Source organism: Nematostella vectensis, chromosome 3, assembly GCF_932526225.1.
Source record: "Nematostella vectensis chromosome 3, jaNemVect1.1, whole genome shotgun sequence".
Lineage (NCBI taxonomy): Eukaryota > Metazoa > Cnidaria > Anthozoa > Actiniaria > Edwardsiidae > Nematostella > Nematostella vectensis.
The window spans coordinates 14622859-14635510 of record NC_064036.1 but is presented as its reverse complement, the minus strand read 5'-3'; the positions used below and the strand labels follow the sequence as shown (position 1 = coordinate 14635510).

Here is a 12652-nt window from a genome sequence, read left to right as displayed (position 1 = left end):
AGCCAAATAAGAGAGAATTTCAAAGTTTATTATCAGAATTGAGGCTACCAAAATCTGCTCCTCTTGCCCTTGCAACAAAGACTTTTACGTCATCTCACGCAGTCTTTCTCTGGTAATGGATGGAAAATCTCATTTTGCCATCTGAGGAAGAGCCGTCATATATATAAAGCATATAGCTAGCAAGGAAGTATTACTTCCAGCTCCCTTTTCTCTAGAATTTTTTGTCATCAGGAAGTGGTGATTGAGATGGGGCAAGAGGTTGAATAGCTGGATACCAAAAAACACTGTAGTAAGCTTTTCTCTTCCTTCTATGCCAATGGCTTTCAGAGTAATATAACTTTCAAAGTCTTTACAGATATTGAAAATAAGCAACAGATAAAAGCATGGAATAGGTCTGGTTCACATACCCAAAATCACCAGATGACCTGGCACTAAGAAAGAGGCAGATAAACTACACAGGGATACAAAGGTGATATTTTAATGTACACTAGAATGCCTATGAAGGCATTAGTTAATCGTTAACAACTGCAAGCTATAACCAGCTTTATTTATACCTCCATTCAGGGTTTTCTCTAGCATTCTGTGGTCTTTCAGTTTTTTAACTCCTACTGAGTAATAGATCTACATCTCTATCAACAAAGCCAAAAAAGCAAGCCCACTAGTTTTCTACTATATGCACTACCACTACATGATACATTGCTGATATACAGACATATAAAACATTGTTATTATTATAAATGATGACTTTCACAAAACAACTTTCACTTCTCTCCCTCTCTCCTCCTTCAACAGACATTACAGATCCCTGCAATGTCATTTTTTTAGATGCGCGGAAGATTTATTGTTAACCTTATCATACACAAAGGCTATCTAGAAAACATTATATCCTATATCCTTGCTATTTTATTTTATCTTAACACTGTTAGCTTTCAAAAAATATGTTTACCTGCTAATAAGTATAAATATAAATACTGGTGTAGTTGGACTAAATATTGAAAATCTCAATCACCCAGACCACATCTAATTTTTTTAAATGTATATGTATATCCAATTAAAAACTTCCAGAGTCCACACTACAATACAATGCAAAAGGTTGGACAGTAGACTCTTACTGAAAAACTCTATGGATGTTTAGTCTCGTTCTCACAAGGACACAAGCTCAAGAGCAACAGACAAGGATCAATCAGACACAAGTGCAAGAAAATCAAGCATTTGTGTTCTTTTGTTCTTGCGTTTGAATTCCAGTGTGAATTTGAAAATTACTGCCATTGTACTTGCACATCAGAGAGACCCAGCCTTTAGGGTGGAAAACGTCAAGTGTTCCAACTTATAATATGCATTATATATTGCATATGACTTCTAAGTCTGGGTAATTAAGATTCAATTCTACATGCCACCAGCATGATTACTGCTTCAGAAGGCACCCGTTTCTGAACAAAACTTCTATTTGCTACTATTACAAAGTTTCTTAAAATTTTGAGGAATAATTTGAGTTGAACAAAGCTACATTTAAATGCAGCACTAACAGCTCTCTATTACAGACACCCTGTTATCATAAAATAACCCCCTACAAAACAGAACTAAAAAGAAATGACTAACTTTCAACTAAACAATGTCCTCAAGAATGTCCATGATAAAGAGTGGACTGTTCATCCATTCAATTTTGCAGTCAACTGGAAAAGTCTTCGTGATAAGCCATCTTGTTAGGAAATATGCTGTACTAAAGATGGTGTAATTGTTAAAGGTACTGTTTGACCAAAGGAGCTGTGTTTCCATCAGCGATCTGCCATTATCAAAACAAAGGCTATAATGGATAATGCCACAGTTGACCATCCACCACCATATGACCAACTGAAGTACACGTCATTTTTCCAGTTAGAGAAGGTGTAGACAAGCAGACCAATGATGACAAAGATGGCTGGAGGATAAAGAGACAATTTAGAATTTCCTTAACATATGTAGAGCACTGTCCCACAAGAACCCCAAAAATTGTAAATCTATTCAAAATTTGTGCTTGCAAATATTATCAATAAACACACATAATTTATAATGTATGGATGACAACTTAAAGATGACAACTTGAAGAAGCAATGAGGGAGTTGATATTAGTTGATTCTCACAACAAGGAAAATACAATGGGAATAAAAGAAAGCAACTTTGATTTATACAATAATTTGATATAGACTTACCAGCAATCATGAAAAGTCCACACACCCAGAAGACAGGGAAGGGTTCACCCTTGCGACAAGCATTCACCATGGCAAGAACAAAGGCAACAAAGTGGCACAGGAGAGCAAGTACGAGGAAAGCAATGACAGCACCAGTCCAATCTGTAAGGAAACAAAGAGACAATATAGCTACTTTCAATTGAACACTTCTATCAAGGAAGGCAGGATACATATACAAAGAATATACAACCTTAGGTTTGTTCCCAGTCTCCTCAAACAAATATCTCAAATTGTTTAATAAATTTTTTTATCAAAATATTTGTCACATTTTCCTTTGAAAATTGACAAAGTGAAGAATTTTTCTGGATTGTGAAGAAACACAAATACAATGCATTTTGGGAAGGTATATTGAGGAGCAGCCAAAGCATTTTTTAATTCTTTTCACATTTTTTACACCCAGATTGGTGGTGATAATATGAAAATGAAATTAAAACCCCTAAGTTTTCAAGACCTAGAACAAGAGTAAAAAGAATTATAGCAAATACTTATGGTCAACTCCTTTAAACTTTAATCTTTACGGCTGACCGAAAACCTCAAGCGGCCACATGCCAAGGGCTTGCCGCCACATTTGCCGTTCAAAGTTTACATTTTGTACGGCTGGGACCCCTTCTAGAGGTAAGTCATTCACAGCAAGGTATTCTTTAACGTATTCTTGAACACTGAAATCTCATGTTTAACACAGAAAGCTAGCTTTTTCTATGTGTTAACTTATTGAAAAATACTTTTGAGAATGATTTCTTTAGTGCAAAGTCAAAGTGGTTGGCATGAATGAAAATGAACATGGCGCCTGAATTATTGCTTCTTGTTAAACCTGTTGCTCCAAAAAAATCTTAAGCTTGTCGATGGTAAGACCTTATTTTCTTACCAGTTTTGTTATAGCAATGTTATTTACACCTTTTAGATGGCTCCTTTTACATGGCCATTGCTATACAATGATTTGTACAGACAACCTTGAATCTTAATTCCAAAATCGGCATATGTCTAACTTAAAACCCGCAAACTGCGGCCTGGTACAGATAATATCAATAGAATCTAAGAATTTAAACTGTCAGTGAGTTATAGTGTTTTGAGTATATTATAGTGTGCTGACTTCCATGAGAACAAACTTTAGCGAATGATGAAAAAAAAGATGACAAGACTAGAACATGTATTTTGTGTCAGAGACATTTTTATGACTCTTGCAACCAATAGTAGTCATTCAAAATCATACTATGTGCTGCTTCATTGGTTAATTACCTTGCTGACCCTAAAGGGTTCCCATGACATAACTGCCAATATTATATGCTCCATGTCCCAAATACAAAACATACGGGTGATGGAAGCAATAAGTGCATGACATATACTCAACAAAAATGACTTATAGCTTTTCTAGAAACATCAAGATTGCAAAAAGTCAACCTTGAAATAAAAATTCTCACAGAAAAAATATTACAGATGCATAGATTTTTCTGACACAAAAATTATATATGAAAGAATTCCATGTAAGACTGAGCAATTTATTTTCAATTATCATCCTCGAATAAAAGATTTTTTCCTAAATTCAATCTTATCATGTTCTGGGTTTCCAATGTAGTAATCTATACAAATATGGAATAGTAAATAAAATAAATGCGGTAAAACCTGGAAAATATGAAGCTACACACTTTGTGAAATTAATATTTTTCTGTTTTTGTGTGTGTTTTGCTGTTTGGAGATTTGATTTCATTGGGTGTTCCACTAGAAGCATCTGATGTGAGGTTTGGAAATCACAGTCTTTATCTGTATTAGATAACAAAACCAAAATACCTTTAACAAATTAAGCATGTTTTCAACTTAAACTTTCAAGATTCTGTACACATTATAAACAAGGTGGTTGTGTTGGTTTAATCTATCAACTATCACCGCAATCTATCCCTGAAGCTGGAAAAGCTATTTCTTCTGTAAGAATCAATGTGGCAGTGGTTGTTAATTATTTCAAAACTTTAAATTATTCAAACAACGATGGTCTATAAATACTAAAACGTTTTACAATTCTGACCAAATCACCAGGGAACATGACCAATGACAATAAAAACAAACGCTATATTGCATTTAAACTCGAGTAAACCAACATGAATTCGTTAGGGACCTGTGTTGTATATGAAGTATTTTTCACTTTAGCGTGTCAACATTCCATTAGCCATCATCACGCGTTATAAGTACATAATAGAACCCCAGTTATGAAAAAAGCATCCTTTTAAAGGAACCTACCAAATCTCGTTCCCATTTCGGCACACTGGTGGTTCACAACAGTGTAAGTTACACCGCTTGTCGCATTTCTTATCACGCCTTCATTGCATGTGAAAAACAGGCCTTCGTTGTTAAATCGCTGTAGATTTGCAGCTGTGTTTTGCTCCCACCAAACTTTCCAATAGTCGGTGGCAAGACACAGACATCCCATCAACATGGCCGTCAAGGCGTTCATGAACGTTGTGATAATCTTAATCATGGCGGCTCAGAACTTGTTTGCGCTGAAATGACTCGGCAATGCGTGCTTTGAACTTATGGGGAAGAGTATCTATGCCGTGTTGGCTCTCGAATGTGCTTTTATTTCGTGGTTCCAACCAAGCGAAGAGAAATATTCAAATCGTGCGAGGCTTGACAACACCCTAACTTTAGAGACGTCAGACTCGCCATAGGCAATATGTAACGATGCTATGCTCCGCTAAACAACGATTCCTAGCAGCATAACAAATCAAGGAACCACTGAATAGAGAACAATTAGCGTACCATACGAAGTAACAGCACAAAGCTGTTCGGATGCAAAATTTCTCATGTACGGCACGATTTCGAAGGTGAACATTCCACAAACGACCGCTAGGCCTATCTAGGTAGAAGGATTTGCGAATTCTTGATTGAAAAGATTGTTAAGCTATCAAAATAAGAGTTAACTGTTTAGACACAAGAGTTCTACCTACCAGGAAAACCGCCTTCAAACCAGTCTCCGCAGTTTTCTTTAATCAAAGCATCAGTTTCGTTGTGCCTAACTTCAAAACACTGTCTTGCGAGGCCACGAAAATGGGTGATGTTGACTCCTTCGCTCGGGATGACCCATTGTAGCCAGTACGTTGTAGCCATCGACACAATCAGCATTAGCATTGCCGCAAAGGCACAAACTAGAGCTGTGATAATTTTGATCATCGTTAAAGGTTTACTATTAGCGTTTATAGAATTCCGTGTGACAGCTTCTTTCAAAATCCCGAACCAAGATGTCCACACGCTGAAAACAACGGTTGCATTGAGCTATGGGTAATTTCCAGAGCGTTGTGTTACATTGGATTTCGTTACTGCGTCACACCTCGGTGGTAGAACGTATCTTGCATTCCGTGTAGTTCGTGACACTGCTTTCGTAAGCGAATAAATCCAACTCTTTATTATTAAGAATAGCTAGTCACGAACGTTCATTTTAACCCACATTTATTATTGTAGTCACGCAAATCATTGCATTCGCCGTACTCCCAGTCTCATGAATGAGACTCTTGGCTTTCTATTGCTCCTGGGGTGAGGTGAGAAGGGTGTCGTGGGATTTATTAAAAAAAAAAAAAAAAAAAAGATTTAGTTCGAGAGGAGGAAACCTTACAGGTGTTTGGAGTAGCTCGGTCATCAGTTTAATTTTTTTGCTAAGTCAGCATTTTCTATATACCTCATTACATTTAATTTTCGCGACGTCAAAATTTCGCGATATATATATATATATATATATATATATATATATATGTTCTTGGCTGTTCTTTACTTTCTTTTTCATGCCCCCCCCCCCCCCCCCCCCACCACCACCACCACTAGCAACGGTCCTGTGTCTAAAACAGCTTCTGATCATTGGTGGCTCTAAGCTGGTTAAACCAGTGTCTGTTTGTTGTTGTGGGTATATTTTTTTCCGAATGTTACACATGAGCGTTGTTGGCGTACACTATTTTACTAGAGGATGAAATCTCTGCTTCTCTCTGCTTTTCTTCTGTTGGTAAAAACTTTACAAATACTGACCAGCATCTATATGATTCATGCGTTAATAAGGCGAGTATCTCTATAGAAATATAACCAGGCAAGTACCCAGATTGTCCGATTGTCCGAGTCATAAGTATTATATGGAAAAAGCATAGTATTTGAGGATTCCTTAATAAGCAAATGACCAGTTTTCTGCGCACGCACTCCCTGTGTACGCGCCTGATAACTATGTGTATTGTTGCGAGCCAGTCACTGCCCTATTTATAGGAGTCATCTCGTTACCATTCCTCCTACGCGCCAATTGCTGTTGGCTGCTACCGCTGGCACGGTTATTGCTAACCGAAATCGTCATATCATCATTACTGGATCGCGAACTGTGTTGTTCGCCTCCCGTCGCGCTCACATTCCATCCTGCATTTTTCTTTGCTACGTAGCAACGGTATATGGCAAATATGACGATACCGCTGGCCATTACCGACAGTATAACCACAGACACAATGAAAGTAGAGTCTGTCTTGGCTTGAACTTTCACGTGCTGGACACGTGCTGTTACAAACTCAGGCCATGTCTCCTTTTTGTTCGGAACCAGATTTGGTGGAAATGATTGGACAACGCTATACCACGTGACCATGAATCCACGCCCCTCTTTGCTATTGCTGTTTATTTTGACGGTCATTGTTAGCCATGTTGCTGGGTGTGTCTCGCTGTTTTGGGGACCCTGTGGACCACGGGGGCCTGGTAATTGTGATTTTAGGATCGGGGGCTTCGTGGAACCGCAAAACCCCCCGCCAATGGTACGACCATTGTCTATAACTGGTAGAAGTCCTGTCTAAAAAGGAAAATCAAAATGCGAAAAATCACAATGCACTGAATACTGTAACTATAGGTTAACTATCACTATATCAACCTGATTACTAATCGGGATACCGTCAAAAACCTCCCATTCCAAGAGAGAAGCGTATCTGCCAGATTTGTAACACTTTAGAGGATGAAAAACATTTCATGCTTTTCTGCGTCTCATCCCACTCTGAACGAAAGCAATTATTTTCTGATATCCAATCCCACTACATTTTCTTTGACAATCTAAGTAATGATGATAAAATTCTGTTTCTTTTTAATAATGTTGACCCTTTTGTGAATAAGAAAGTAGCCCACTTTATATGCAAAACATTTAAATCAAGACCGAATACTCTCATTTAAGCCATATTATGTTATGCAATACCATAAATGCAAATGGAAGGAAAATAAATAAATAAATGTAAAAAAAAATGTATATCCGTCGCCCCCCCCCAAACGGAATTCTATCTTTTTCCGTCCACCCTCATAACACTGGAATGACTATTCGGTAATAGTAGAAGTATACAGAGGAGTGGCGCATACCTAAAACAGAGGGATAGACGGGTCGCATCGCATAACACTCCCCCAAATAAGGGCGTTATCTTGTTATGTGACTCCTCTATGAAAACACCGGCCAAGACTTATTAGATTGTGAAAAATATAACAACAACAATAACAACCGAGGAAAAGGGTAGGGGCATAGAGTATCAGGGTTGTAATGAACAGACATAATAGAAACAATAAAAAAGGCAGCCCAAGGGGGGGGGGGGGGGGGGGGGTTAAAACCCCTATCCCGCTAGTAGATCCGCTACTGAGTATACCACCTAGATTTTAGAATACTTACACTACCAATGTATTCCACGTTTTCAAACATGATGTAGTTATCAACGCAAGTGACATCTTTAGGGACGGGCAAATCAAAATCGCCGAACACCAGCTTGATGTATTTTCCAATATGATTTGTACTAATATTGTACGTGCAGAGCATTGTGAGATTTGTCGCCCGTGGATACCAGAAACTCGTGAGGGTACCAATCACGTGATCATTGTCTGCATTGACGTCGACGTGCACGTGACCACAATCTTTCTCGTCGCTCCCGTCCTCGCAATTGATCATGCAGTCACAGCGTTCGGAGGCCGGGATGCATGGCGGGAAGGCATTCGGTCTTGCGGGGTTTGAGGTGCAGTTGAAGGTTGACGGGGAGCAGGTGATGGCTGGCCTTCGTGGAAATGCTTAATAACAAAGTTGTAAAAATAAGCTCGTAAGACACACGCCAGAAAGGCTTTTTAGCCCTGGGGAAGGGGGACTTCCATAAAAACAGACAGGCGTGATGATCGTCGGCAAAATCAATTTAAGCGCTGGTCAACAACCATTATTTTAGCCAAATTCGTTGTTGCGCGACCTCCAAGAATCGAAAATTCCTTTTTTCGTTTGGGAATAGCGCGTAGTCAATCAAAGCAAACAATCAAAACCAGACAAACCGCCCCCAAAACTTGTATCTGACTACGCGCTTATCCCAAACGAGACAAGGGTTTTGGATTCGCCGAGTTCGCGCAACAACGAATTTGGCTGTAATCTCTTGTCACTCGAAACAAACATGTTTTCAGTTTTCCTAAATAGTCCAGTTTCGAATTCGAAAATGACCGCTAGACAGATTAATTGAGGGCTCATTTTACAGTGTTAGCCTCGAGTGACGGAAATTATCATAAATTTTCGCAAGAAAAGTATTCACAAGTACAATCATTGTATGATTTTCAGGATCGGTAGTTTCCCGTTGGAGTTTGTGAATAATTAACTTCACTGTAGAATGCCCCCTCACTCAATTAATGTCTAGCGGTCATTTTCGAATCTGAAGCTGGACTATTAATTGCGGTCCAGACGCCACCATTCAAGAGCACAAAACGGATCTGTTTCAGCAACCGATGGCTCTAACATCTTCCTAGCCAGCAAAAAAACGGGCTGCGGAACACATATTTTGCGGAACAGATCCGTTTTGTGCCCGTTTTGTGTCCTCGGTTGCTGGGGAAAAAAACCGTCCCCAATAGTTCTGCTGGCAAATTTGTGGAGTCGAATTAGCTGTGCTGGGAATATTTTTTTTGGGATACTTGAGCGTTTTGCTTGGAAAAAATCGTCCTGATCGGTTATACGGGCAATTATTCATGTGCTAAAATGCCTAACCACTCCTGGCTGTGAAAATGGAACAAATAATTTTTCCCCAGCAACTTTTGAAATTAATATTTTTGGCATCAGAACATTTTCAAACAACGAAATATGCCATTTTTACATGTCCCCCCCCCCCCCCCCCCCGGGAATATGAGTATGGAATAAGAGACAGGTAGAATTGCCGTCCTCTATCCAGCGGCCACTTTATATATTCCCAAAATATTGCTTTTCACTTTAATGCTTCTTTTGTATCGTTCTTGAGGGTAGCCTTGTAATATTCTGAGTTGAGTCACAAACGCATAAGGGTTGATGGCGTTGTCTTTCTCTTGTTACTAGTTATATTTAGTAAAAGAACAGCCTTTTACTCTACTCGTTTAAAACGTCATGCGCATTTTTTGTTCTCATAGAGCAGAACGCGGAAATGATGATGCTTTTACAGCCAATGCGTAACGTTAATCAGGCAAAAGGTTATTTGCATGATATGAAATTCAATGTATATATACGTATAAAGTTCAGCTGTTAGTGTTTTGTTTCCACTAAATAAATATAATTTCATAAATTTAAACAATAACCAATTTTCTGTGGCTGCTATATGTATACGGTTTTAACTCATGACCATATCTAAGAGAAAGCCTGCTATGCCAAAACGCTTATGAGACAAGAAATTGCACTTTCGAGCCTCGCAAATCTCATGTATTTTAGGGGTTTCAAGACTATTCAAAATAGATGACGCTGGGTCAATATAAATCAATGCCCACCATCCGAGGCACAATTTGCTATGTTGTTACCTGTGCATAGGTGAAGAAGCGCCGCGAGCAACGCAAACCCTCGGTAATGCACCAGAGGAAACACAGCCATACTTCCGTTGTTATTTGTAGTCTGAAGCCCACATACCTTACGTCTCGTGATGACACGCGAGAGTTCTGGAATAGGATAGTCCTGCTTGGGTTCCCTGTGGTTCGATGGCCTTGGTTTGAGTCGCACGTGGTGACACAGGGGTTGATCCTGGATTTCCTGAAGGGAGGTGGGCACTGACCCAAAGGAGGGGGTACCGATATAAAAACATTGCAGGAGAGAATTTGTGGATTCTATAGAAGCTCCTATACTTTTTTCCCCCTAAAGTTTCGGTCTGAAGGTGATTTTAACCCCTTCAACCCCCCCCACCCCACCCAGGAACTGCCATGCAACATATGAGAAAAAAGGAAAAGTGAGAACAAGGAAAGATGGGAAAGGTTTCCCATCGTAGTGATTAGATGAGGTAGTTTAGGTAAAAATTAAAAAAACAGGGAACACACATCTTGAGTACATGCATTATAATTAGAGCCAAGTAAAAATTTTCAAGTGCATTTTATTAAAATTAGATATCCATTATACTTAGAAAAGACTAAAATAAATATTTGATAATATATGGGCAATAAATAAGTGAAAATATAATTGATAATATAAAATTAAATACAAGTAGTTTTAAATTGTTAGCATTTTATATTACTGTATTTATGTCAACTGGTGTATCAGCATAACTTTTCCTGTAATAACACTGATCTGTACTCAAACACAAGTCTTAATTCAGTGAATTATTCCTGGACATTCCTGAGTTTTTGAAGTCTTCTTTTCAGTGATCTACTAAACCAGAAAACCACCCCAATGTTTATCACCACGGTGGTCAAAGTAAAAACAGCACACAGCTCAAGCCACGAATAAGGCTTTGTCATCAATGACTCTTTCCTATCCATCATGTCAATATGGACTGCCGTGAACATCTCAGAGAGCGCCATAGCCGAAAGAACATGAAGAATATGATGGCTTTGTCCCAAAAGGTCAAACATCTTAGGAAACAATCTCTCTGGGATACGATTAGCATATGTGACGCCTGCAATTGTGAAGTAGAGACAGTACCGCTTGAAATGGATATATGATGGGGTGGTGCATTCCACTGAGGCTGTGTAACTACAAAAGGCTAGTCGGCCTAAGTAGGGAAGCACTGTGAACAGTCCAAGTGATAAATATGCACTAGTGCGGACAAATGCATGATACCAGGGTCTACGTACAAGTACAGCGCAACATGTGAAAGTGGAAAGAAGTGAATTCATGACAGCAAGAGCTAAAAATGCAATTGGTGAGTTAAACATCCTCCAGGAAGTGCTGATAGGTCTGGAGTAGAAAAACATGGCTTGAGCAGTGGTGAATGTACAGATACTTATGGCAGCGTAATCACAAAAGTAGCACACATGGTATGCCAACAAGGACATGGAATTAAATAAATGAGTACAGGCACTTACAAAAAATAGAACAACAATTCCAACAGCACAGCATGCTAAGGGTGCAACAAGGGGGTCATCAAAGTTACGGTACTCTCTTAGCAAATCAGAATTGTGAATTAGAAAGACAAATGCAGCTATGAAATGTGACCAGATGTTAACCATCTCATTGTGCGGCTGGAACATACTCTCGATGCACTGTTCTACTGAAAGGCATGGCCGACGATATCTTGTGTGAATATATGGTACCCTCATTTTTTCTGGGAGCTCTTTATCAGTGAAGCCATATGCAGGCATTATCTTTGGCTTGAAATCTGTCAGAGTTGGGGTAGCTTTAGGTTCTGCTTTTTGATAAGTTTTCTGTTCCACTTTTCGCTTTGATGTTCTGTTTACCATTTTGGCTTTAGTTTTACTTATTATCTGAAAAAGAATTAAAAAAATAGCAAAATTAAATAACCTTTAGAAATTGTCAATTTCCCATGGGTTGCACAAGCCATTTTTAACTTTATATCTTGTGAATAACCTTTATAAGTAGCTTATACAACTATTTTACCCTTTTAATTTGTATTCCCCCTCAGAATTATAGCATTTTTTCCGCTTTCTCTGGTTGGTTTGATAGGTGTGTATACCCATGTGCAATCTATTGTCTTCAAGAAGTTGAATAAAACTCCCCTCTTTTACTATTAAGTAAAATATTAGCTAGGTTAGAGAAAATAATAAATATCAAACAAAATTCATTCAATTAAGTAAATACATTTCAAATATTCTAACAGAAATTAGAAACTCCCTAAACTAGGTGGGGTCTTGGATAGGAAATTATCTGTGGCGATTGAAGGCAAAGTATGATGGATAAACTGTAATAATAGTAGCTAAAATTCCTCGTCTCTACCCTGTACCTACAGCGACAACAAGATTATAATAAAAACTCTCACCTTGATGGCAAATTAGCAATATTTCGAGTCGAGCGTCAAACATTTGGCCATTACGTGAGCGTATCTTTATTTTTGAGCCGACGGTTATCGTACCCAGCGGCACTTGCTTGTATCCAGTCTTCCGATTACACGTCTGCGTTTTCTGTTGAAAATTGATATAAATATAAAATAATATAATTTTATGAGAGGAAAAAAAATCTGTTTTATGTTTTGGAAGTGATAATGCTTCAATGAGTTTCATACAGTTATAAAACAATGCGAATATTTTAG

General features: G+C 38.5%; 3 protein-coding genes across 4 annotated transcripts; all 3 read right to left on the bottom strand.

Annotated features, from left to right (window-relative positions):
• Window positions 1–462: 462 nt before the first annotated feature.
• On the bottom strand, window positions 463–5485 carry LOC5522189 (claudin domain-containing protein 2). 2 transcript variants are annotated; one of them, XM_032367458.2, is made up of 3 exons: window positions 5165–5485; window positions 2190–2330; window positions 463–1918 (listed from the first exon to the last, which is right to left on the bottom strand). In XM_032367458.2, exons 1-3 carry the CDS (start codon window positions 5385–5387, stop codon window positions 1776–1778), a joined length of 507 nt encoding a protein of 168 aa, XP_032223349.2. In that variant the 5' UTR covers window positions 5388–5485; the 3' UTR covers window positions 463–1775. The 2 variants fall into 2 exon arrangements, with proteins under 2 accessions (XP_032223349.2, XP_001642058.2); XM_001642008.3 differs by lacking the exon at window positions 5165–5485 and adding an exon at window positions 4458–5073.
• Window positions 5486–6146: 661 nt separating this feature from the next.
• LOC116604715 lies at window positions 6147–10117 on the bottom strand. Its single transcript, XM_032367456.2, has 3 exons — window positions 9981–10117; window positions 7873–8261; window positions 6147–7020 (listed from the first exon to the last, which is right to left on the bottom strand). Exons 1-3 carry the CDS (start codon window positions 10048–10050, stop codon window positions 6418–6420), a joined length of 1062 nt encoding a protein of 353 aa, XP_032223347.2. The 5' UTR covers window positions 10051–10117; the 3' UTR covers window positions 6147–6417.
• Window positions 10118–10520: 403 nt separating this feature from the next.
• Window positions 10521–12568, bottom strand: LOC5522190 (membrane progestin receptor gamma-A). Its single transcript, XM_001642009.3, has 2 exons — window positions 12383–12568; window positions 10521–11870 (listed from the first exon to the last, which is right to left on the bottom strand). Exon 2 carries the CDS (start codon window positions 11844–11846, stop codon window positions 10767–10769), a length of 1080 nt encoding a protein of 359 aa, XP_001642059.3. The 5' UTR covers window positions 11847–11870; window positions 12383–12568; the 3' UTR covers window positions 10521–10766.
• Between the last annotated feature and the right edge of the window lie 84 nt (window positions 12569–12652).